General features: G+C 43.0%; 1 protein-coding gene across 2 annotated transcripts in view; it reads left to right on the forward strand.

Annotated features, from left to right (window-relative positions):
- COL4A2 (collagen type IV alpha 2 chain) overlaps nt 1-21,262 on the forward strand; it is a 148,907-nt gene that overhangs the window by 41,679 nt on the left and 85,966 nt on the right. For both annotated transcript variants that reach the window (XM_080375525.1, XM_080375524.1), the window contains one exon: nt 698-778. In XM_080375525.1, the coding sequence (XP_080231651.1) occupies nt 698-778 (81 nt within the window). The remainder of the gene's footprint in view (nt 1-697; nt 779-21,262) is intronic.

The raw sequence follows: 21,262 nt of genomic DNA on the forward strand, positions 1-21,262 counted from the left end.
CTGCCTGTTGAAGTCTGTCCAAGGATGGATTTGCATGGAGTGGTGCATATTTTGCGATCCATATGTTTGTGGCCCAGGCCAAGGTGGTTCTGGACAGGCAGGAGAGATGTAACTGCAGCCATCTACTTTAGGTCTGCCTTCTAGGTCACAGCGGTTGGTCGCTAGCAAGTTTTAGTTGCCTCCAGAACAGGCAGCCATTGAAGAGGAGAGGGCAGGAGATTGGCTTATAATTTTGAACATGATACCTATGTCTTCCTTTGTGTCCGCTCATAAATATTTTAAAATATAGCAACGATTTAGAGCACGCAGAGAAGGATGTGGTACATTGTGACCTAGGACTTAGTCCATGTCCCTGAAGAATCCAGGCAGCTGTGCCTCTGTGATACGATATCTGTTGCATGTGTCAAAAAGATGTGTGAGATACTGCTCAGCATGGAGCTGCAATGTTTTGAAAATGTGGAGGGAAATTAATAGAGTAACATTATATTTCTTGATGCTGATCTTGAAGAACTGGAAAGCCACTCATGGTTGCTTCTAAGCACTGATTAAAGAGGTTTTAACTGGAAGTCATAGATCTGATCCTGGTCTTTGCTTGGGCAAGTTCCCAGTGAGTCTGCTAATCAAAGCTTATGGTGCTGTGCCGGGTATTGTAGCTGTTTCATTTTAACTTTTGTTTTATGTGTGTTCTGGTTTGCAGGGTGGAAAGACTTACACAGGACCATGTGGAGGCAGAGACTGCAGTGGAGGATGTCAGTGTTTCCCTGAAAAAGGAAGCCGTGTAAGTAATATTTTTTTCCTGTAAAATGTTCTTGATGGTACTAGTTCAATACCCTTTGCTATAGATGGACTTGCATCAAATTGCTAAGAGTATGCAAACAATTAATCTTTTTCAGGAAAAAGTTATTCTCATTTCATTTTGCTTTCTCAAGACCTTGTAGATTTGAAGAAATACTTGGTTATGAAATATAGCAGGTTCTTCTCTCTAAATTTAGGACCAAGGGACCTGACATCCAGGATGAGCTGATTGGATCAGAATTTTAGGGATGCTACGTGCTAGAGTGTTATTGGATTGTGTAACAGTGCTAAACGAATATGGACAAAATCACTCAGTAATGTTCTTGAAGTCTTTCTAATGAAATGGTATCTGATGAAAATATACCCCATACATGTGATTTCTATTAAAGCAAAAGGGAACCAGGCCTGCAAAACCTGAAATCCTTGCTGGGAGCTGCTTAGGGCTTCCAACGTTAGGGTGTTGCTGGTAGTCTGTTCTTTGTTTTGGGGAATAGCGAGGACAGAGGGCAGAGGAGGGGAGATAGGGTGGAGGGAATTAGCCACCTGCTGCCAAAATGCTGAGAGAAGTAGGGCAATTCCTATCCTATATGACTTGGAGCCCTGGCTGGCAGGCTCCTTCTGTACAGCTTGGTCTTCTGCAGCTGAGGCAATGACTCAGCTTTTTTCATCCACCCATCTCTAAGAGTGGGTCAGGGAAGAGATGTGGTGGCAGGTCATATGCTTGTTCTGCTGCCAGAAACCTTGTAAGATTTTTTCGTTCTCTGCCTTCCTTCCATGTGGCAGGCCATCAGTTCCCATTCCCATTGCATTCCTCAAGCTTGACTCCATGTCTGAGTGGAGGAAAAGGTGGCAGGAAAACCACAGTGTAGGTGGGAGGCGAGGAACACTCTTGTTTACAGCAGAAGTCCCAACGTCTCCATGGAAGTCAGATGATCCTGGAGTTACCATGCTATGAGAACCATAATGGTTGTACTCCCATCCCCTGACCGTTATCTGCTCGCAGTCTGCTGTCCATTACAATAACCTAGTGGCAAACTGATGAAGCTGAGGAGGAACAAGCCCTCCCCTAGGACACAGCTTCGGGTGGAGCTCCCTCCAGCTGTTACTGCCGTACCCTCATTATCCAGCACATGAAGTTTGGTGACTGCCTCCTGCCACTTCCCTCCAAGGGCAAACTCAAAACCTGATGCTCTATGAAATGGCTTCCAGTATGACATTACTATTTCTTTTCTCAGTGTCATTTCTTTTGGTTGTAAAAATGAACCATGGAGGTACTTGTTCACTAGAGTTCATGAAAATATCTGTTGCAAAACTACCAGATTTTGTGACTGAAATATTTTTCATGTTCCTTACTAAATTAATAACTTTTAACTTCAAGATGCCAAGGCTGCAAAACAGAAGAGGTAGCTAAACAAAAGTAACTGCGTAGGTTAGAAAAGCTGAAAATGTTACATTACCAGAGTAGAGAGCCAGTTAGGTGCCACTGATGAGAAATTCCCTGTGAGTTGCTTAGTATGTAGGATTAGGAGACAAGGGCAGATTTTATGCACTTGCTTGCCACTCTGACTCTTTCATTTATCTCAGGGAAGTAAGCAACCCCAGTAACTAATCACACTAGCCTCCCTTTAAATAGACACTAAAAAAGAGAAAAGGAGGATGTTACAAAACATAAATTATATTTTGCTACTTGTGGCTAATTGTGCACGATGTGAAGAAGTATTGGGGAAAGTGATTTAAACATATATTATATATATATGTTCAATGTAATATATATTAAACATATATAACACTTCAAAAACTGTACGTTAACTCTCTGAAATGATACATCTTATTCGGAGTCAGCACACACTGCATCTACTTTGTGTCTGTTGGTCTCTTCAGATGTCACAATCTCTGTTAAACATCTGGTTTAAGGAACAAGATAGGCGTTTAGAGACTAGTCAAATTTGGCATAGCTTCTGGTCTCATGCTAATCCTCAATGGGAATATTTATTTTCACAAAACCTCTGTATAATCTGGCACAACACACATTTTCTGCTCGAGGTGACTCATTACATGCACAATAGACATATTGCGTGTTTGCACTTGTAAGAGTGCCTGAAGCAGTCTGTCAGAGCCAGCTTCTGCAATGACTCTCCATCTCGAGTGCAACAGAGCTGTCACTTGGAGGGCATCTGGAACTCTGGTGGGAGCAGCATGGCGAGGGTCTGCAGCCAGCTGCTAGCCCCACCATCCTCTGGAAATTCACCTTCTGTTCATGACAGGTCTCTCCAAACCAGGCAAACAAAACCAGTTGCTTTGGTTTGCTGCTACTGAATGAATATCAGAAGCTGTTGAATGAAGTAAAGTCATAGGAGTAGTAAATACAATTGCAAACTATGAAAGTAGGGAAGGTCTGAGGAAATGCCTACTTTTTATTTGTATGTGTTTCTACTCCTTTTCTGTCATTGCTTCACTTACAGTCTTAAGGTACAGCGTTTAAATAAAGATGCTTCTCTTTATTTTTTGTCTTAATCCAGTGGGTTTTGTTTTTAAGTACATGTGGGGTTTTTTTACAAATACATCCACTGATATCTTCTGGGGGCTCTGTCCTAGAGGCAGAGAGGTGCTGGCTCGATGTGTGAGGACTCAGCCAGGCTTTGGTGATTTGTGCCAGGTCTCCAGGTACAGGACAGCTGGAAGCCCTGTGCTTCTATATACACTGCTTTTGGTTCAGGACTGGTAAGGTTAGGCACGAAGAAGGCACAGGAAAGTTGAATTGTGTTTCGTTAAGGGCAGCTTCTAGGTTCAAAAGGCCACCTAGCAGAAATTACTGCATGTGCCTAGCAGGCCTACTGGGAAGAGGTATGTGGTTTTAGTTTTTCCTCCACTCTTTTTCAGCTGGGCTTGGCCCTGCAACTTTCCTTGGGCTCAGACAGAACTCAGCAAAATCCAGTGGGTGCAGGAAAATTGAAACAGCAGAAGCTTCATCTGCTTGCTGTAGTGGTGAGGGAGCTGCTGCAGCAAAGCAAAGGTAGTGGCTAACCTACAACCTCCTGCCTGTCATCAGAGCTGCTCCTGGAGCTGTGGCAACACCTGCAAAAGGCACTTTCTGCCTCATTCCCAGGAGGAAAACGGGTTGAATTGAAATGTTCAGGGAATCATAGGACATTGCTGATAGCCATGTTTGCAATTCACAGCAAATGCCTAGCTGTGGCTTGGAGAAGTTTCTGTAAAGGAATGTTTTTCTTGGACCGTACATGATGCCCCTAAAGTTCCCACCTCCTGTCTTGCGTTTGAGTTCACACCTTTGGAGGAGAAAGAGTAGAAGGAACTTCTTCCATAAGCTGAGTTTTTTCTAGTGTCTAATGACACTCTAGTATTTATTCTTTTTCACTGCAGCCTAGTTATTTTACTTTAACCTAGGTGTGTATTCACTGTTAGCTGGACTGTTGTGGTTTAACCTCGGCTGGCAACCAAGCACCACACAGCTGCTTGCTCAATCCCCCAGCGCCCAGAGGGATGGAGGGAAGAATCAGAAAGGAATGCAAAACTCAAGGGTTGAGATAAGAACAATTTTATAGGTAAAGCAAAAGCTGCGCACACAAGCAAAGCAAAACAAAACAAGGAATTCATTCACCACTTCCCACCGGCAGGCAGGTGTTCAGCCATCCCCAGGAAAGCCGGGCTCCGTCACATGTAATAGCTACTTGGGAAGACAAACGCCATAAAGCTGAATGTCCCCACCTTCCTTCTTCTTCCCCAGGTTGTATACTCAGCATGACGCCATATGGTATGGAATATCCCTTTGGCTAGCTCTGGGCAGCTGTCCTGGCTGTGTCCCCTCCCAATGTCCTGTGCCCCTCCAGCCCTCTCGCTAGCAGGGCCTGAGGAATGGAAAAGTACTTGACTTAGTACAAACACTACCCACCAGCAACTACAAACATCAGTGTCCTGTCAACATTGTTCTTACACCAAATCCCAAAGCAGCACTGCACCAGCCTCTAAGATGAAAATTAACCCTATCCCAGCTGGAACCAGAACAGCTGGACACAAATATCCAGTCTAACTCAGGGGTCCTCAAACTTTTCAACCAGGGGGCCGGTGCGCGGATGAAGTGGTAGGCAGTCATCTGCGGCTGCTTGGTTCCCCCCCCAACCCCTGGCAGGGGGGGTGTCTGTAAATACTGGGGGCTGGATTGAGGACCCTGGGGCAGGCGTATCCAGGCCTCTAGTTTGAGGACCCCTGATCTTACCGTACCTTGCAAGGTAGTGGAGCTGTGGCTCCAGGAACCAAGCCTGGAGACTCATCTCCCCTTCTCACAGCTGGCAAAAAGCTCAACCAACTTCTAGCAAGCATCGAAGCTCCTGCAGGAGTGTCCAAATCCACATGAAAAGAAACCACAGTATAAGCCTCAGTGGAGGGTGAAAAGAGAGAGGAAAGACAGCAGACTCTTGTTGTCCTTAAGATGAGATAGACTGATCTATCATTTTCCTCTAAGACAACTTCTCCTAAGTTGTTCTCCTTAGACGGCAGACTTATCCTCTCCCTAAGCTGCATGTAGAGAAAATACTGTGAAGAGTACCCAGCTACCTGGATAAGAGGGAAAGGAGGCACTGATAAAGTATTGAAATTCTGGTTTGAGTGAAATGGAAACCCTGGACTAAAGGAAAAATCCAAATGAAAACCTTTGGTTTCTCTCTTTTTCCTCTAGTTTTTTTACTGCAACTCCTAAAATCTTGAGACTGAGAGTTCTTTGCAAACCATATATTGTGCAAAGTACAATATATGCACCTTTAAAATTTGTTAAACGTTCATGCATTTATATAGGAAACAATATCTCCTTTCAGTACAATGGCCAAGTGTTTGACCTATTGAAGTTCATAATCAACCTAGAAGGCTTTGTAGAAGGTGGAAGTGAACAGAAATCTTTTTGGTCTTTCTATAGAGTGAGAAAATGCACTCTACTGAAATCTCACTTTGTACTTTCTGTCTGAGTCAAGCATCTAACAGTGCTCGAGCCATTTAGCTATTGTTTTTGCAAGGGGCTGGAATAATGGAAACTGAAATGAAAAGACAACTTCATGTCCCCCCATAAAGGCCACTTTTTGGGAATGCCTAAACATTCCTTTTTAACCAAGACTGACATGAGGGTTCACTATAACATTTTTACAGCTATCTGTTATATTGCTTTTCATAATGCAATCACCAAGGGTAAGCTATTACCAGTTCACTAAATAATCGCCTCCATCTGCTTTTGGGTGCTGTACAATTGTGAAATACAGTGTCTGATCTTTACTTACAAGCATTTTCCATAGAAGCTTATATCTTAATACATGGGCTAGATCTAGAAGATGTTTTCTTTGTAATTAAAAAAAATGCAACTAAATACAACACTTAAATATTCTAAGGTCAATTCCATTCTTATATCTTAGGGAAATGTTTAAATCCAGTAAAATCATTTTATCAGCTACTAGTGCAATTCTTGAAGATCACAATTAACTGGCTTCTAAGCTGGTGTAATGGCAGTACTTCCTTTGTAGCTCTTTGTTAGTGTAAGTTGATACATCATAAAAACACAGAATGGTTGGGGTTGGAAGGGACCTCTGGAGATCATCTCGTCCGAGCCCCTGCTAAAGCAGGTTCTCCTAGAGTAGGCTGCACAGAGTTGCATCCAGGCAGGTTTTGAATGTCTCCAGAGAAGGAGGCTGCACAGCCCCTCTGGGCAGCTTGTTCCAGGGCTCCGTCACCCTCAAGGTAAAGAAGGTCTTTCTCATATTCAGATGAAACTTATTGTGTTGCAGTTTGTGCCCACTGCCCCTTGTCCTGTCTCTGGGAACTACTGAAAAAAGCCTGGGCCCATCCTCTTGACACGTGCTTTTAAGATACTTGTATGCATTGATAAGATCCCCTCTCGTTCTTCTCTTCTCCAGGCTAAACATGCCCAGCTCCCTCAGCCTTTCCTCATAAGGGAGATGTTCCAGTTCCCTTATCATCTCTGTAGCCCTGTGCTGGACCCTCTCCAGCAGTTCCCTGTCTCTCTTGAGCTGGGGAGCCCAGAACTGGACACAGCGCTCCAGATGTGGCCTCACCAGGGAAGAATAAAGGGGGAGGATCGCCTCCCTCAACCTTCTGGCCATTCTTCTCCTAATGCACCCCAGGATCCCCTTGGCCTTCTTGGCCACCAGGGCACACTGCTGACCCATGGGCAACTTGCTGCCCACCAGAACTCCCAGGTCCTTCTCCGCAGAGCTGCCTTCCAGCAGGTCAACTGCTAGCCTGTGCTGGTGCATGGGGTTGTTCCTCTCCAGGTGCAGGACCCTACACTCACCTTTGTTGAACCTCATTAGGTTCCTGTCCTCCCACCTCTCCAGGCAGTCCAGGTCTTGCGGAATGGCAGCACAGCCTGCTGGTGCATCACCCCCTCCTCGCAGTTTTGTATCGTCAGCAAACTTGCCGAGGGCGCACTCTCACCCTTCATCCAGGTCACTGATAAATACGTTCAACAGGGCTGGACCCAGTGCTGACCCCTGGGGAACACCCCTAGCTACAGGCCTCCAACTGGACTCTGTGACATTGATCACAACCCCCTAAGCTCTGCCATTCAGCCAGTTCTCAATCCACTTCACCCATCTAACCCACACTTCCTGAGCTTACCTATGAGGGTGTCATGGGAGACAGTGTCAAAATCCTTGCTGAAGTCAAGGTAGACAATATCCACTGCTCTTCTCTCATCTACCCAGCCAGTCTTCCATCGTAGAAGGCTATCAGGTTGGTCAGGCATGATTTCCCCTTGGTGAATCTATGTTGACTACTCCTGATAACCTTTTCCTCCACAAGCTTAGAGATGTTATCCAGGATGAGCTGTTCCATCACCTTTCCAGAGATGGAGGTGAGGCTGACCAGCCTGTAGTTTCCTGGGTCTTCCTTGCCCTTCTTGAAGACTGGAGTCACAGTCTTCAAGATCCTCCAGATCTCAGGCACCTCTCCTGTCCTCCATAACCTTTCAAAGATGATGGAGAGTGGCTAATAATAACATCTGTCAGCTCCCTGAGCACTCAGTGTGCATCCCATTGGGGCCTATGGATTTGTGGGTGTCAGGTTTGCCTAAATGATCTCTAACCCCATCCTCCTCGACCAAGGGAGGATCCTTTCTTTCTCCAGACTTTCTCTCTTGCCTCTAGCTAGGTCTGGGATTCCTGAGGGCTGGCCTTAGCAGTAAAGACTGAAGCAAAGAAGGCATTCAGTAACTCCATCTTCTCTGTATCCTTCATCCCTAGGACACCTACCTCATTCAGCAGTGGGCCCACATTTTACCTAGTCATCCTTTTCCTACTGATGTACTTGAAGAAGCCTTTCTTGTTGTCAGTGACATCCCTCAGCAGATTTAATTTCAAACGAACGTTAGTCTTCTTCGTCATGCCCCTGCATGTTCTTACAACATTAAATAAATATGTGATGAAATCTGATATTTTACTCTGGTTTTGCAAAATAAGAACATAAGAAGCATCTTCTCAAATTAGAGAATTCTAAGTTTTCATTAACTCATCTAGCCCACTACTCTGTCCCCAACAGTGGCAGTAGGAGATGCTATTTATGGGGAGCACAGAGGTTTGACAACTTTCTGCAGTCCATTTCCCTTGTACCCAAGCTCACCCTATATATGTGTTCCTTCAGTATCTGGGTTTCTCCCTGAATTTGTCTAATCCTTTTTTGAAGCTGCTGTAACTGTGTGTCTTCACAACCTCCAGTGACATCAAGGAGTTCACTACTCAAATGATGTAAGATCACCGTCTGACCTGTTTTAAGTAAAAATCATTTTGAAAATCCAAATATATTGCGTTCACTAGGGCCTGCTTTACCATGCTTGTCCGTGTGCACAGTTATTGTATTCTTTAGACTACTGCCTGACCAAGCAGGAAAGACAGATAAACTGGCCCACAGTTCACAGGGTCTCCTCTGGAGCCTCTTTTCCACATGGGAGCCTGGTTGGCACCAGTACGGTGGTGCAGTGGCACTTTGTAATGACGGGCTGCACACCTTGGCCAGCAGCTCTGCGGTTTCACACTTGAGTTCCTTCAGAAGTCACAGGTCAATGTCACCCATTCCTGTTCACTTAATAATGCCTGCTTTACCTGTTTTATCTACTACTTCTTTTATATTTACCTGAGCATAATCTGGATCAAAGAATAACTTGGATTTGGGACCTTCTCAAACACCTTCAGCAATAAAGACCTATGCACTAAGTTTCTCTGCTATGGCCTTACCATCCCCCAGTGCCCCTTATAAGCCTTTGGCATCATATGGTACTGCTATTTCCCTTGATGGCTTCTTGCTTTTTTTAAAAAATATTTTTTACTGTTGGCTTGATGATCTTCTGCAAAATATTGGCATTCTTTTTGAGTCATCCTAGTTGCCATTTATTCTTGATCTGTTTTTTATAGGGCTTTCCTGTTCATTTCAGCAATTTTTTAAAGGCTAACCTTTTTCCCTACAATAGCCTCCTTGCTTTTTTTATGAGCTATGCAGAATTTTTATTGAACTGTTTTACTTTCTTTTTGATACGTGATGCTGTTTACCAGGACTTTTAATACAGTGTTTTTTAAAAGCCTCTAGGTTGCATTAGGCTTCTTGCCTTCGTGACTGTTTTTTTTAGGCTTCTGCTATTTTTGTGTATCTCCCCATCTTGAAATTGGGTATCTGTGTGACGTATTTGTTTGGCTTACTCCATCCCACTACAGCATTAAGTTCAGTTGCACTGTGAAGCTCTTACAGAGTGGTTCTCCCACTAGTGCCTCTTGAAGCAGGTCCCGTGCAGTACTCGAGACTTAATCCGGAGCAGCATCCTTTCTTATGGGTCCCAGGGCTCACTGTGCTAAGAAGCAGTCAGTTGTGTCCAAAAATTTTATCTCCTTATCTCATCTGGATGAAATGATGTGCCTGACAGTACGTTGGTAGTTGGAAATCACCAAAATTGCTACATGACCTAGTTTTGCAGCTGCTCTAATTTTTCACTATTTCATGATCAGTGTCTTTAACAGGGGAGTCCTAAATACAAATCAGGTCCTACCTTTCTGTTATTTTCACCCACAAGGACTCCCTAATGCTGCCCTCTACCCTCAGTATTTTTTCCTGTTACACTTTGTTTTAGCCTTCACATGCTGTGCCACTGCCCTGGCTGTATCTCATTCTTTGTCACTCCTGTAAAGTAGACAGCCTAGCACCTCTGTATGCTGCTGATTATCCTCCTTTCACCAGCAGGAGATGCCTATTATATCAGAGTTGTCATTTGTTGCCAAGTAGTGTAATTCTGTAATCCTTTTCTTTCGATCTCTAGAATTGGTGTAGACGCACTTACAAATCTTGCCCATTCTCTGTTGCAAGTTCCAGACAAGTGGCACTGTAAATTTACCTTCACTATTTATTGCATTTATGCCATTTGTTTCCTCCCTTGCCTTTTCAGGGATGTATTGAACATTATTAGCCATGCGTCCCTCACAAATTCATTCAGTCTGAACCAGGTGCTCCACCATGGTTGTCATTCTTGCCCCTGTTTCTAGTTTAACTATTTCTTTGTGAACTTTTTAATTTTCAGTAATAACAGCCTTTTGACTGAAGTCCAACCCATTCCTCCTGGGCAGGTTTCTCTTGTTGCAAAAAGTTTGCAAGGACTTCTAGTCTCCTACACAGAAGCCTTGAGTTAATACCGTAGGGCATCCTTACTCTCCCTCATTAGTGGTATAACATGGATTGTGACCACTGGTTCCTGCCTTCTACCAGTCTAAATACCTATCCAGACATCTCATGGGCTCTGCTACCTTTGTACTCGGTGAACCTTTCAGTCCTCTCAGCTGTCTCAAATCCAGCTATCTGTGTCAAGTACTCAAACCTCCCACTGCCATCACCTGGTTCCTCTCCTGGAAGATTCACTCTGCTCCAGGAGCATCCTCACACCAAGCAGACATTGGCGGCTAGAGTTTGTCAGAGATTTGATCACTTATTCCAAGCTGATTATCCACCTTCCCTCAGACTGACATCCTCTAAATACTAGCTTAATCAACATCAGGAGGTTTTTTTGACGGTGGCCATATGAGGGCAGCCACAGCAGAGATGGGACTGCTCCACTACACCCTGGCAGGCCTTGCCTGCAGACCTGTTTCTCTCCAGCTCAGACACTCTTGCCTCTAGACAACAAATCCGGGACTTCAGCTAGGATCAGGGGCTGCACATACAAAACCTGCCTCTTGGATCAGCAATAACATACCTTGTACTCTCTCTTTGCAACAAACTGAGTGGTCTCTGCTCTGTTGCTTAGATTCTGCTGCATCCTGAGCTTACAATTTGTTAGCTCTTGAAAGTTTGTGTTAGTATAACTTCTCTTTTGAGAGGTGAGGGGGATTACTTTTCCCTTTCCCTGCTCTACCCACGTTAAGCTAGGTAGCAACAAGGAAGATCTCTCCTCACTGAAATGTATCTAGAAGTCGTGAGGTGAAAGGTGAAGGCAAGCTGACCTCTGTGTACAGGCTGATGCAAGCTCCTCTGTTGTGCAAGCTCCTCCATTTTAAGGGTCAAGGAACCACCTTGCTAGTTCACACACCCATCAGACATCCCCAGGAAGCCATTCAGCAAACACCCAAACATAAACCCACTACCAGGGGAAACCCCACTGTTCACGCAAGGCAAAAATTTACAAAGCTTACATGCCTTGTGGTGGCCTGCCCTTCCTTTTCCTTCTCTTTTTGTTCTTACCTTCCCAAGACAGAAATGGTTTGAAAAATGTCCTATTTTCTCTCTACTTTTGGGGAGCTTGATCATGTATCTTCTGAAATACTGTCAGTTCTGCCCTGGAATGGCTATGAAGTACCAAAAAAAGACGCTTCAAAATTTCACATTGCTTCCTAGGCCAAGGTTAAATTTCTGGAAACTTCCAGGAAGAGGAGCTGCCCTCAGAGGGGAGGTATTTGTAATGGTGGCAGATTTAAAAGCAAAATACCTATAGTACTAATAAGCATTACGCATGGACAGGAAAAGGCACTCTTCCATTATTTCAATATTGTAATCAAGTCTGGTATGGTACATTGAGATTTAATTTTCTTTTTTTCTCTAGCCAAGGTAATAGTGGGGAGCAGCTTACTGGTGACGGCAAAAGACAGGAAGAGTTTTACCATAAAGAAGTGTTTAATAGTGTGAAGCTAAATTCTGCTTTCAGATACAAGAGTACAGTTTGCTTTTACATATTTGAGGGTACAGTTTCAAATGCGTGCTGTTGTTTACGTTTATACTTTCAAAACACTGCTGTACAAGGTCTTGCCAGCATACATAAACCCCTAAAGTCTTTATATTGTTCCATAGCTCTATATCTTGGGCTTAAGGCTTAATTGCATGAACTGGTAGCAGTAAATAGGCCCATAATCTTTAGGGTTAACTACCGAAGGCAGGTGGGGTACAGGTTTGCTTGGTAGAACTTGGACTTGAGTCAGTCTGAAACTTAATGCCTAGTTTATGACCTAGTGTTTTATTTAGTGAAAATTACTTAACCTGGGCTACACTGACTGTCAATCAACTATGTAGCGGGATACTCATGTTGGTTGCTAATTGATGTTCTTAAGCACATTTGTCCTGACATTTTTTTGAGTGAAATATGCAAGTTTCCTTTTTTTACTTCTGTTTATACATGTTTAATCAACATCAGAGATCTTTTTGAACTGGTGGATGGAGGTTAGATAACTTTCCCATGACCAAGAAGCAGTGAATCTTCTTTCCATATATGCATTCTACACAGAATCTGAGATTTGGGAAGAGTCAGTGAAAGGTTTTCCTAAGAATCTGTTTCAAATAAAAAATGCAAAATGTATAAGAAAAAGCAGGGTGTTTTGCTTCAATACATGCAGGAATGCAATTAAATTTTCATGCCAAAATCACGTTTTCATGTGTAATTATTCAGAATATTGTAAAGAATGTTTAAAAGGTAAACTAAACTCAAATCGAATCTTTCTTTCAAACAAAATATGCACATTGACCAAAAAATATTTTCCGCCTCCTTTTTATCGCTTCGTTATTTTGCAGAGCATTTCTGCTTCAGCCACATATGAAACATTTTTTTATTCCATAGGTAACCTTTAAAAATTGTACATATTTGCAATCTAAAGGACTACAGTATTGTTAAGCCCATCCCAAGCTAACAAATCGGACTCTGTCTTTTGCTCCAGCCCTGAAAGCAAAATTCTTCCAAAACATTTTCATATCAACCATACAGGACAAAAAGAATGATACTTGACTGAAAGATAGTCAAAAGGACACATCCACTTTTTTACTTTCATTTTCAACTTCACCTTTTAAAACTAGATTGACATACATTATCTCCAGCAAAATAAGTACAGGTATGCAGCATTGATACAGATATTGCACATACTTTCTAAAGCCCATTGACCTAGGTTAGATCTTTGCAGATACTTCTGCAAGCCTGTATCAAAAACCTTTGCAATTTCAGCTGGACTGACAAGATAACAATTCAACAGTGTTGGAAAAAGCTCAAGAATTAGTGTAGTCAATCAAAATTAATACCAAGGTTGTAGTTTAAACAAAATTATGACTGAAGTAAATGTGCCTGATAAACTAGTCATAATGCAAGTTCAGCTCTTGTGTTTGAAATGACACCATCTGATACCTTTTGCATTACCTATATATTCCATTAATTTATGGGCTTGTTATGCTCAAATAATAATAAAAAAAATATGGCAGTTTGCTAATAAATTGAGAAGGTACTTGAGGAATTTATTTTGATGGCAGCATTTTTAAGAGTGTATTTGGCCATCTGTGTATCACAAATTGCAATGAGACATTGAGGAAAAAAGCAAGAGAGATCACAGTAAGGAATCAAGAACCATTTTATTGCAGAAGATAAGACTAAAAACTTAACTGTAATGAAGAAATAATAGAAAGGAAACCTGTTGATGAGTAGTGCAAAGTTAACTTTGGTCACAATAGCTGATGCTGGGATGTGAACACTTTGGATATGATTCACAACTATTTTAAAATACTTAAAATTAAACAACACTTTTTTTTTTCCTTCCTGTCTTCCTATGAAATACTGAAAGTATATTTTACCTTATTTAGAAAATAAGTACCTGCAGTTAAGCCATTTCATGACTGTCTGCTGATGTGTAGTCTTCTCACTCATTCCAGTCAATAGTGTCTGCACAGCACAGTACATTCTCAAGTATCATTGATATTTTTATTTGGTTTTCACATGTGAATTACACTTAATTATCGAAATGAAGTGCACTGTCAGGATTGTTTTAGGACAGATATACTGTCCATTTGGTTAGACTTTCAGACTTCACTGTGCAAAGATATTTTTCTGCTTTTGGCCGAGTTTTGCAATTTCGCTTACTGTGACCAGGAGTTTAAAGAACATGCAGTGGGTGGATGATGGCCTTGCTTTGTAACTTTGTAGCTCACACAAGGAGCCCAAGGGGGATAATCCAGGCCATCTTTTAACACTTAAAATACACTCTAGAGAGTGTAAAAGTTTCTCATGACTTGTCCAAGGCTTGACAAGTTTCTCAAATGGTGCTTGTTTCTATTTTCTGTATTTTTCTCACATGGGAGCAAGTAACATTGACCCATTTTCTTTTTGTCTGCTTTGGTAAGTACCAAACTATTAGTGGAATCCTTTGAGTCTGACCTGGAGAGACCAGGAATGTGGGAACGGGCAGACTGTCCTCATGAACAGTATCTGCTGAGGCAGACCAAGCCCACTGTCAGCATTTTCTTATTGATGCTTAAGAGAGTAAATGTTCCTTCTTTACCTCAGTTTGTACATAACGTTTCCAAATACTTTTCAGTGTCTTTGTGTAATGAACAGGACTGTGGAAGTATATGTAAGAGCTTCCATTACATTGATCTGGAAAAGGATGACAAGCATTAAACTATCTTATAATTAGATATTTACTTTGGGACCATGCAGAAAGATCTTGAAGGTTAGAAGTCTGTGTTTTACGCATGGCGAATGGTTCTAGACAATGAATAATCTGCAAGCCCAAACAAAACATCTGTGCAGCGTTTTTTCTCCCACAGGCTAAAATTATTTTTCTATTAAAAGATTATATTATTCTGTCAGATTCCTTTCTGTCTAGTATTATCGCAGATGCCCAGTGAAGAAAAGCTCTTTGGGATTTTCTATGTTTCTTTTCTAATATGGGTCATAGTAGTTCAATGAAATTGCTTATTTTATTAGTTAGCAAAACTAATTTTGCAAATGTCTGTGAAATATCTGTGTTCTCCCTACTGGTTAAAGAGATATTATCAAGCCTTATAACTTTTTTAAAAGCAGATGTATTTGGCTCCAAGGTTTCTGGCAAAGCATAGTATTGGTGTAAGAGCAAAAAAGAAAGTTATTGTGCTCAGTGTCCTCCCCAGTACGCCTAGTGCTTCACTCCATTCAGGGTACAGCAGCCAATACAGTCTTTCTGTCCAGTCTGATAAGGACATGGATATGTATGCATTATTCTCTTCTGATCCAAATACTCTTTCTCCGCCCCTGTAAATCACCTCTTGGGTTTTGGCTCTTTCTCAGTTTCTAGATCCTCTCCTTCTTCTCTATTTCTTTTATGACCTTTCTGTTATCTGCTCCCAAGCACACAACGTCTTTCCCTTTGCCATTTCACCACCCTTTTTTGTGTTGAGGGCTTCCTGTAAGATACTTTCCTTCTTGGTAGCCTGGAAGAGGAATGAGAGAAACCAATTCTGTGAGACGAACTCATCCCCCAGCAACGTGGGATGTCGTGGTCTTCACAGCTGGCTGTGCTTGGCTATGTTAGGATGTAAGCTCCTTGGAGCAGGAGCTGTTTGCATGTGGCTCTTCATACAGGGCCAAGGGCATTACTACACTTCCATGCTAGTGACAGAGGTAGCAGCATGGAGAAGGGCACAGTGACAGCTTCCTTCCAGTGGGCAGGGACTCCAGCAGCAAAGAGCCCAAAGACGCCACACTGCGCTATGGATGTTAGACTTCTATATTTTTATTTATTTACTTATTTATTTTTATTTTCATAATTCTGGTATTTAGTGAGGGCAAGCACTGGCATGTGGGTTTATGGATAGAATATACTTTCCACAGGAAACTCCTCATTTCAGATATAACTGTACTGCTACTGTCATACTGACCACCGTGAGACTAACTCTCCATTACAGAGCGTAGTCCTCCATGTGCTTGGCACAGATGTGCAGTGTATCACCATCTTGCACCCTTTCCCCCAGCTTTTATTTTACTTTATTTATATTTGCTAGGGACTTTGCACCGTGGCAGAGACTGTAGGGGCCATTCCCCTACCATCAGCATGCCCTGCAGACAGGACAGCTAAATTGCATGAGTCCAGCCTCTTCCTTCTTCAACCTCTGCCCAGAGCAAGGCTGCAGAATGGGGGCAGTGGGCTCCCCTTGTGTAGCAAGGGGCAGCTTCTGATGCTGTCCCCTGCGGCCCCTCCTCCTTAGCCCCTGCCATCAGAGCAGAGGCAGAGGTAAATGTGCAGGCTGAGGACAGATCCATTTGTTTTTCTCATTAGGAAGCCTCACAAACTAAACTGCAGAGTTTGCACTCTGCTAGCTCATACCTGGTGCTGCCAGCAAGGTCTTGACTGCACTGTATGGCCGCAGGCACGTAAAGCTGCTCCAAATTGCCTGAACCACAGCTCCCCATGCAGGTCCCCTCCCTCCTTCTCAGCTGGCTTCTTTCTTTCAAACAGTTGCAGAGTTGGTTTTGCTAAATGACATAAGGTTATAATAAATCGAGTGAGAAGACTTGTGCTGTGCTTCCTACTGTATGGGAGACATCCATATGGTTTAATTACTTCCTCCATACGTCAGATATATGTGTATAAAATCTCTGAAGTCATGTGTAACTGCCAAGATCCTATGGTGTGGTTTGAAACATCCATGGAGTGAACTCTCAAATGCTACAGATGTGCTATGAAATACAAATGTAAAATGGAAAAAGGCAGTTTATGAAATTAAATAACAGCAATAAAATTAGAGAAGTCAATGGAGAGATCCAGAGCTCAGCAGAACACAGAAGGGGGGAAGGACCAGAAAGCTTTCACAAGGGGAGTTTTATCATCAAAGGAAATGGGAACAAACCAATATGCCCCCCAGGAAAACAGCAGAGCAGCCTGAGGAGAGGAAGCATGTCTAAGAAAACCACTTGGTGAATTGTAAAGCCATCTGAAAAATGTCATCATAAAATGTAGCTGCTGCTAACAGCAGACCTTTGGCCTTAAAAAATGAGCTATTCCTGTGCCTGCAGGCAAAAATGCAGAGGAAGGGTAAGCAGACCACGTAGACCTGTAGACCCAGGATCATGAATGCATCCTTGTGCAGAACGAGGAGCTGGAGGCCACCAGGCCCCCATGCTTCCTCCCACCCTGAGCAGGTAGCGAGGGTGCTGGGGCAGCAGCAGCCCTTGTCTCCCTCCCCTTCTCTTTTGCCCTTGGTCCCCTCATACTGCCTGGCACAGCTTATCCAGGGTGGGAAGTGTCAGGATTTTCTCTGGGCAGAAAGGGGAAGGGGAAAAGGAAACACAGCTGTGGTTCTCCAGGACAGGACCTAACACTTGCTGTTGGAGGCACAGCCCTCCTCCTGCCACTGGCCTCAGCATTGCCACGGTCAGCATCTTGGCGGGGAGCTGGTCACCTCCACACCTTTAGAGCTATTTTCTTGGGGCTTGGCAAGTGTGTAGTGGCATATTTTCTATCTGGCACAACGGCTCGAGCATCTCTTGAGAAGGGGAACGGTATGTGTTGGAATGATGTTGTTAAAGATGCAGGCCACCTCCACAAGATCAAGCACCTCCAGGGCCTGATCTGCAGTGGTAACCTCAGTCAAGTGTGCTAGAGAATGGGCTTGCTTCTCCTGCCCCCTGAGCTGGCAACCTCCTGTGTTGTGCCTCTGAAGCCATCTGAGCTATTCCAGATGCATGGAAGTGGAGAAATAGGTCTGCTGGGGTTAGTCCAGATCCATGGTTGCTAACAAGGCCAAGGAAGACAGGGTTCCTTCATCAGGATGCACCCATGGGAAGGATCAGGGTGCCCTTGGACCACCCCTGAAGGTGACCCTGGCACTGCCCCAAGGAGCCAACACTGGCAACTCAGCAGGAGACTAAGCCTGTGCCCCACCATCATACAGTGTGCAGAGCAAGAAACGGGCAGAGGAATGGGGGTCCTCCCCCTTGGGGGAAGGAGTCCCTCCTGTCCCTGCATCTCCCTCCTCAGCGTGTCCAGTACTCACTGGAGGGACAACGACCCTGCTACCACCGGAGTACTTTCCTCTCTAGTATGAAGTATGTATATAGCCATCAAAGATACACATTGCTGTCACAAGTAACAGTTTTATTGAGAAACAGTTTCTGCTAGCCAGTGCTAATTGTATCAGTCACATACCAAAAATCGACTAAATAATTTCAGTGTCCTGCCTGACAGCTTGTCCCCTCATGTTTACCAAAACTAAACAAATGATAAATACCATCCTCAGTAAGTACACTTTTTTTAAAAAAAAAGATTATTTTTATCTGCTTAAAAAGCCCCAACACACTGGTGTAAGTATACACATCGTATTGTCTGCCGAGTCTGTGGGCTCACTGCATTTACACAGCTGCAGTATGGATTGCTGTTTACTCTCCCCCTTGTAGACACTGTGTTCTGCCTTTTCCCTGTAAAGAATATCTCAATCTATTCTTAGTCCCAGGCGGAGACCTATCCTGATTTATATACATTGTGTAACTTAACTGACTTCAAAGATGTTTTGCGCGGTGTAAATCAGAACACCAACTGGCTGAATAAACCCTCCTGCAATAAGACGTAATCGTAAAGCTAAATGTGTTCCTGCCTCTCTGTACTAAATCAACAGGAGTCCTTTTCATTTTTGTGGGATAAAAATACTTCTCTGCCGTGTATTTACAGTTGCTGGAACACTCTTGCAGGCACTTGTGAATCCCTTTCTTCAAGAGGAGATCTTTGATGTAGAGATCTTTTCGTACTGTAAACTAATTCTGTAAACCAAATTCTGTTGAAAATCTCAGGAAGTTCATGCAATAAGAGTCTGCATAGCTGTTTTCCATGCCTGGTGGAGTACAATTTCTTTTTCAATTCAGTTAAAAATATTCCGATAATGAAATCCCATACCTAGTATTAGTTTCTAATTGTTCATCTACTCCTGAAGTTTGTTTATTCAAACATCTACAACAGTTTTCAGACAGAAGATTGGTCAGCTTGTGTTTTCTCAAGTATTATAATCTTACCAAGTCTTACCATGAATTTAAATATAAGTCAAACTTAAGCTTACCCCTTAAATAGCCATTTTAATTCAAGGAAGAACTTCCTCAAAATTCACTCAGTAGGAAAGCAAGTCAGTCCTGGGGTCTTGTAACATCTATCAATTAACCAGCATCTTTAAGTGAGTACATGATACCCTTTGGGCATGTGTTGCAAATTAATCCCTTCAGCTACAGGCACACATTAAAAGTTGTGGGAGGTATCCCACCCCAGCTGTGTGCTCGCCACGTAAATCACAGCGGTTTCCACCAGACAAGCCTTGGTTGAAGCCCTGCAAGAAGAGCATTTCTGGTTTGATCACTGTTATGGTTGCTGGTCTGATAAGCTTTCAGAACTGAAATATGGCAAGAAGTAAGGTTTGGCTTTTTAAGAGCTAACTAAGCATCTAAGAATTCATGAGAGGCGCAAAGCGTTTTTCATAAGAAAGCAGAAACATCAGAGGCAAATTTTATTGTGTTTAACTGGGGGAAGACCCAGGTGTTTTAAATCAAAGCTGAAACAGTAATGAAGACATTCCAGGGGGTCCAGGAGCAAAATGCTTAAGCTTCCAGTTTACTCTTCTGTGAGAACTTTTCAGTTTCTTGTAATGGAAATAGGAAATAGGCGTCTGTGCTTAAATTTGACTTACAGGGGTTAACTGAGATAAAACCGTCCAGAGATATTAATCTACTACTCTCTAAAGCAAAATAGCATCAAGACTTCCTTCTTAGAAGTGCCTTCTTCCATCGGCACAAAGCTTTTGGCATAATCGTAGAACAGGCAGAAGTTTCCTTGAGTTGGTTAGGATAGGTTGGGAGGAGGGGAGTGTGGTAGTCAGAAAGAAAAATTGTAAAAGTGTACATAGTGATATAAGGCAAGTCTTTCAAACAAGCAACTAATATTTAGATACTAAAGTGTCATGAGATAAGCAGAGCCAAAGAAAAGGAAACCTCAGCAATGAATTGTTATTAAGAACCAGTGATTGAAAAAAACATTTTGTCTTGTAACAAGTATTTTTCTCCCTGGGAGAGGAAATGTTGCACAACCTGTAAACACTCGGATGCAGGAGCATTGGCCAGCTGATGACTGATGAATTTCATTTATTTCCTATCAGACTTCTGAATATTCAGTCAGATAAATATGCTAAGAATAAATTCTGATGGGGGCTGTGAAACAATCCCCTGCTTTGTTTATGACCTTGAAGCTTAGGCCAGTTTAGTCTATGGCCAGTGCATATGCCTTTGTACAATGCCATGGTGCTTGTGAAGCTCTCTTGGCTCCTGCCAGCTTTTAGCCTGACATTTGTGCTCCTCCGGATTCTCTTACAGCCAGAGTCAGATGTGTCCCTGAAATGATGTAATATCCTCTGTTGCTCTTGGTGTGATACGTATTTTTACTGCTTTGTGGCTGGTGGATATGGAGGGCAAGTAATATGAACTGCACGTTTGCTTTCTGTCTTGTGCTACTGCGTGTGATCCTGTAACCACTTCAGGACACTGTTACTTTTATCACCGTGTTACAAGGTGGTTTTCTGTATTCCGTACCTCTCCTTTTGTCTGGGGTGTTATGTATCTCAACTAGATGAGATACCTAGGGATAACCCCCTTGCACTTTCTCCTCCGTGTCTTTAACCTGAATCTTGATGCCACTGCATGCAAGTGATGCACAGGATATGCTACAGATCCAGCCACATGGGGTGCTCCATCTTTGCACAGCCTGGTCCTGCCAAGGAGCTGCGGGGGGTTGAGCACACTCTGAAGCAATGGGATCTTCCCATGTTTTGGCCATTGAAAGTAGAAACCTTTGTTGAGTGTATGCAACTTTATAAAGGTTCATAACTTGCCCAAGTTTCAAACAAAGGTCAAAAGTTGCTTCCCTGACACAAAATCCTTTTCCTTAATGGAGCATGGGGAGGAAAAACAGTTCTTCAAAGAAAGAGGTCCCCAAGGAGACATGCCCAGACACCAGGGCAGACCTATGCCATGACCCAGCACAGACAGACAGTGTGGGCAGTGCAGGAGGGTTAAAGATGGCCTCAACTCTTCAGAATTCTGTGTTTACCTTCATGTTAGAAAACTTAACAGGAGCATTTCCCATCTAAAACTGGTAACTGATAGTGTGCACCAGCTCGCTTATTATGTTCTGGAAAGCATGCTATAGAGAACAGACAGTTCAGGTAGATT

This window comes from Falco punctatus (genome assembly GCF_963210335.1).
Source record: "Falco punctatus genome assembly, chromosome: 2".
Lineage (NCBI taxonomy): Eukaryota > Metazoa > Chordata > Aves > Falconiformes > Falconidae > Falco > Falco punctatus.